At 42.1% G+C, this 3,239-nt stretch overlaps 1 protein-coding gene across 1 annotated transcript; it reads right to left on the minus strand.

The window, feature by feature from the left end:
• Positions 1–1,211: 1,211 nt before the first annotated feature.
• On the minus strand, positions 1,212–2,845 carry LOC308085207 (transmembrane protein 272-like; the record flags this gene model as incomplete). The annotated part of the gene is made up of 4 exons (XM_080428289.1): positions 1,212–1,396; positions 2,162–2,368; positions 2,619–2,669; positions 2,773–2,845. 4 exons carry the CDS (start codon positions 2,843–2,845, stop codon positions 1,212–1,214), a joined length of 516 nt encoding a protein of 171 aa, XP_080284415.1.
• Positions 2,846–3,239: the final 394 nt, after the last annotated feature.

Genomic DNA, 3,239 nt, shown 5'->3' on the forward strand with positions numbered 1-3,239 from the left:
CACCACTGTGCTCTGCGGTGTCTCTGTCTCTCGCGCTGCCGTCTGTGTGTGTGTAAGTGAAATCTTTTAAAAAAAGCCGATCTACAAAACGGTGGAAATCTTGTAGATTTCACTTAACACACATTGACGTCTTGCAATACGTTGCCTAAAATACGACAAGGTTTAACTCAGCAGTGATTTACATCATGGGTCACCAATTTATCCGCAACACTGCCATGCTGTAGGACGGAGCCTGGAGGAGGCAGAGTATTGGGATTTGGCGTCTCAGAAGTGGGCTGGACAGTTCAGACACCTTCGTCCAATAACATCATCGACGGGGATTCCAAGCTATAAGAAACTACAGCTTTCCTCTTCCTGGAAAGTTAGCACACTGAAATAGAAATCATTGTACTTGTATCAATTTTAAAACAATTAAAATGTTGTTTGAAATGACCACCGTTGAAGTCATTGGAGGCAGGTTTCTGAACTGTCCACAGCCCACCAATGAGACGCAGAGCCAGTAGACAGATATGGTACCATCTGAGCATTAGTGAGGATACATTTTCAATTATATGAAGATGAGGTTGAAAATGGGCGAAATGGTCCTTTAGTTATTATATATCAAGACTTTAGCCCTACCCATGCCATCAGGCATGAGACAAAACCCAGAGAGTCCTTTACTTCCATAGACATCTAATTGCTTCGACCCATAATATCTGTCCTGAACCCTCCAATTCTTTGGTCAGACATCTTTAGATATCATCATCGGCCATAGTCCATATTCACACGGTGGCCATTTTGGAATTTAACATTGCGTTGCTGTGGCAACTGGGGTGGCATTTCATTGACTTAATGGCAATATGGCCGCCGTGTGAATATGGTCTATGGAGATAGTGTAAGACTGAAAAGTTCCTATGCCTAGCAGTAGGGGGAGCGAGAGAGTAAAGGAAGAAAAGGAGAGAGAAGAAGAGATGTTGCTGTTGTTGTACCGAGTTTGCCGGTGTACATGTTGAATGGAAACAGTAAAAAGTTGATATTCTAAAGAGACTCCTTGTTCTTTATATAGCACCTCAAGTGTTATACAGGTGGCAGCGGTGCTAAAGAACCAGCCCAAAGGAATATTTTCTCACCGTTTCAACGTTGGAAAAAAAACCCCCAAAAACCCACCAAAAACAAACAAAAAAGGACTTGTGAGTGCTCAGCAGCACTAAGCGGGCCATAGCCCAGAGAGGTCAAAACAGGTTACAACAGCTACGACACAGGATCAAGAAGAGAGCCGCTAGGATGTAGACCAGAGTAATGGTCCAGAAAGTAAACAGGTAGAGGGTCTTGTTACAATATTGATCCAGCGTTGAATTCAACGTTGAAGTCTTATTGTAGTTGATGGGTAAAGAGATGGAGTAGATCCACACGGAACCTGGAGAAAATGAGAACAACTATTTTAGAATGGCATTGGTTAATTCAATATTACTTTATATAATAAACTCAGTGGAGTCACGTGCATACCTCCGCCAACACTATGCAACTGTCAAGATATGTCACTTCCACCTCAGATATGACACATTTTTGCCCTCGACTGTGATGTTTTCAACACAAATGTTCAATCATTTTAATGGTGACAATCATTCCCACCAAGTTTCATGAAAATCTGTCTGTCAAGTCTGTTCAAGTTATGTAGCTAGTAATCAAATGGAATGGGGTGAAAACATCACCCCCATCCAACTCTGTTTGGTGGAGGTAGTGATGATGGGCATTATGGTTAGTTTTAGTGTACTGAATCATTCCAGTTCACACAAAAAAAGACAAATGATTCTGTCACCAAAACACTCTGTGTCCCACTCCCAACACAGTCGGATGTTCAGTTCAACTCGTTGATTGATTTTGAACAATGAGTAAATATAAATTAAATAAAGATAGTGGCTGTATTGCATTCCTAGGTGATATTAGTGATACAGTAATGGATATGGGGTACTAGATCAGAGAGTGCCTGGTTATAGTAAGTTTTGGAAGTCAAAGGCAAAGACAAGCATACTATATTTTCATCAAAACATTAGTTATTTGAAAAACTTAAAATGTGTGTACGCTACAGAAAGGTGACTGGTGAGAACACACAAAGGAGCAATACACCTGTTTGAGGATGTAATCCTCTTCTATTTTTTTAAAATCAGGTTTTCAAACTCACCAGCGATGAACCAGCAGAAGAGGAAAAGAGAGGTCAGGGAATTCCAAGCAGTGCAGAATCGTCTGAGGGGGCTGATGGTGCCATCCTCTGGCTTCTGGGTACATGGCAAGCTGGACAGCACTGCCAGCAGCAGGCCAAAACATCCCGACACCACCAAGTAGATGGGGATGTAGGGCTGCCTGGGGCATTCACCTAGGTACACTGCACCTGTAGGAGGGATAAGGGTGAGTCTATAGCAGTTTCTCAATGGGGGTGGTACCGTCACCCAGTAGACGTTCAGAAAATTCATGGCCGTTTCAGTCTATTTGTGAAAATAGCAGATGTACAAGCTCACAATGCGGTGCATCGCGTGGGAACTCAAGCGATTAATTCAGAATGTACTTTTGTAAGTTTGGGTTCGGGGGAGACACCACAAATTTCTGTTTTGGGTCTCGAGCTGCAAAGGTGCTCTACTCACCTATTGCAATCTGAGCAATGGGCATGATGCAGGTCAACACACAGGAACACGCTATGGAAAGACGGAAACGCATAACAAATCTTTACTTTGCAAGTAAACACCAGCCGTGTCATGGATAATTGAAGACATTTCAGCTTATGCTTAGGTTTCTAACCTCGTATGATGGGTGTTGGAGGTTGAGGAGGATCAGGAAGGTCGATGTGATGTAGCAGACTTCTGTTTGACATCGTTAACGTCGATGACTCTAGCCTACAGAAGATACAGAATATAACAAGCTATGACAACTATACAATTATCCAGAGTGATTTACAAGTGCCAAATCAGAGTAAATGGCATGAACACGCAAAAGTTAGTAGTAAATAGTCACAGTAGAGTGCATATAACTGCAGTGCTTCTTACAAAAAGAAATGTTCAGCTCGTGGAAGACATTGGGCCTCATTCAAAAAACATTTCTTAAATTCTTCTTACTTTTGCTCTTGAGAAAAGAGTCAACAGAGTCCCTCAGTTGTTGCTACCAATGGCCAACTGTGCCTACATTTGCATAGGTAGCTGCCCTGTCAATGCCATAAAAGGCATGCAGACTTACAGGTTGTGTGCAATTGGAATACAAGATATATTGTT

Source organism: Gymnoscopelus braueri (genome assembly GCF_963280865.1).
Source record: "Gymnoscopelus braueri genome assembly, chromosome: 5".
Lineage (NCBI taxonomy): Eukaryota > Metazoa > Chordata > Actinopteri > Myctophiformes > Myctophidae > Gymnoscopelus > Gymnoscopelus braueri.